The 1,823-nt window shown below is 64.6% G+C and overlaps 1 protein-coding gene across 4 annotated transcripts in view; it reads left to right on the plus strand.

The window, feature by feature from the left end:
* The window catches only part of CLASRP (CLK4-associating serine/arginine rich protein), a 9,243-nt gene that overhangs the window by 6,867 nt on the left and 553 nt on the right, over positions 1–1,823 (plus strand). For 2 of the 4 annotated variants that reach the window (XM_010567165.1, XM_010567164.1), the window contains exons 13-17: positions 93–272; positions 369–408; positions 1,399–1,459; positions 1,564–1,622; positions 1,713–1,759. In XM_010567165.1, the coding sequence (XP_010565467.1) occupies positions 93–272; positions 369–408; positions 1,399–1,459; positions 1,564–1,622; positions 1,713–1,759 (387 nt within the window). Of the gene's footprint in view, positions 1–92; positions 273–368; positions 413–1,398; positions 1,542–1,563; positions 1,623–1,712; positions 1,760–1,823 lie in introns of those variants that run through there. The other 2 variants (XM_010567167.1, XM_010567166.1) reach the window with 2 other exon arrangements.

A 1,823-nucleotide genomic window follows, 5' to 3' on the forward strand; every position in this document is an offset into this window, starting at 1 on the left:
GGGGGGGGGGGGGGGGGGAGGGGCGGGGTGTCCCAGTCACCCTTAGGGTGCCCCCCCCCCAACACCCTTCCACCTTGATTCCCTGTCTGCAGGAGCCGTTCCAGGTCCGGAGAGCGCTACCGGCGAGGTGGCAGGTCCAGCCGACACTGGAGCAGCAGCCGGAGCAGCCGAAGTCCCAGCGATTCACGGAGCTACAGCAAATCAATGTCTCCGGTGCGAGAGAAACCACCGAGGCCCACAGCATCGCCCGCCGTGGGGGAGAAACTGAAAAAGTGAGGAAGGGGAAGGGTCGGGGGCACCCAGGGTGTTGAGGAGCCCCTGCATTGATCCTCACACTCTTTTTTTTTTTTTTTTTCTCCCGCTTTTAGGACTGACACTGCTGCTGGTAAAGAGACAGGAGCTGCCAAAGTCAGTAAGAATTTAACCTCACCTGTTTAATTGGCATCACTGCAGAGCAGGCTAAGGGACACAGTGGTGGACGGGCTGGCGGAGGTGCCGGGACTTGGCGCCGGTTGCCCCCGTGACCCGTTGCGTGTCCGCCCCGCTCCTTGACAGGGTGCCGGTCCCACTCCCTCCTTGCAGCTTGGGGGGGGGGGGCGGCCGCCAGACGGGAGTGGGGCCACAGGCCACTCGGGGCGGTCCCAGCTCTGGGTGGTGGAGAGGTGGGGTGAGGAATAGGGACCCCCGGAATCTGGCTGGGGGACGCCTGCCCTGCTTTGCTGGGTCCCGGTTGTCACCAGTGGCTGCCCTTGCACCTGGGGACTGTCCCCGTGCCCGGTGGGGCCTCACACTGCTCCAGGGAGGTGGTGGCAGGGGGCTGGGGGAGCCCCTTGCCCCGCTCGCAGCGTGTCTTGGCCAGACTGCCGATGGGATGCCGGGCATGGCTGTCCTCCCTGGTTCCATGAGCCGCCCGTCCGTGCCCTCGGGCCGTCCCAGGCCATCCTCTGTCCACAGGCCACCCTGTCCCTGGGGACCCTGGGTGCTTTCGGGCTGTGCCCGTGCCACCTCCCGGGGCTGTGGGCGCTCTGGCAGGGAGCAGCCTGTTATCCAAGGCCACCCTCAACAGCCACCGTTTGTCCCCCACAGTACCCACGGGTGTCCCTGCTGCTCAGGGACAGGGTGCAGGCAGTGGCAAAGCCCCTGGCAACGTGGGCAGGGATGCCCAGACCCTGTAGAGGGGCTTGGGGCCCGGGGGGGGGGCGGTCTCAGAGTTGTCACTGTGTCAAGGCAGGTGGTGGTGCTGGGATCAGGCCAGGCTGGCACTTGAAGCCAGTGACTGCCATGGGGTGGGGGGCAGCCTGGGGGGGGGGGGTTCCCCAGGTCTGGCCAGTGTGGCTCACACCGTGTCCTCGTCCCCATCCCCCCCACCCTTCACATGCCCTTTTGGTTTGTTTGCAGCCCAAACTGACGCCACAGGAGAAGCTGAAGCTGCGCATGCAGAAGGCGCTGAACCGGCAGTGTAAGCAGCACCCGTGGCCCCCCCCCACTTCCACCGCACCCTGACGCCCCCCGCCTCTGTACCCTCTCTCAGCCCCCACTCTTTGGGTTTGTTTTTTTTAATAGTTAAAGCCGATAAAAAGGCAGCGCAGGAAAAAATGCTGCAACAGGAGCACGAGAGACAGGTAGGGGAGGGGGGTGAGGCTGGAGGGGAGGCCAGGCTGCCAACATGGGGGGGGCTAGAGCCGGTTAACAGGAACGCTCTTCTATTCCAGGAGCGGGAGGACGAGCTGCGTGCCATGGCCCGGAAAATCCGCATGAAGTAAATCCTCTCCCATCCCTTTACTGGGTGCATTCTGTGGGTCCAGGCTGCAACATGACCCCCC

The sequence above is a fragment of the Haliaeetus leucocephalus genome, unplaced genomic scaffold, assembly GCF_000737465.1.
Source record: "Haliaeetus leucocephalus isolate CR32 unplaced genomic scaffold, Haliaeetus_leucocephalus-4.0 Scaffold227, whole genome shotgun sequence".
Lineage (NCBI taxonomy): Eukaryota > Metazoa > Chordata > Aves > Accipitriformes > Accipitridae > Haliaeetus > Haliaeetus leucocephalus.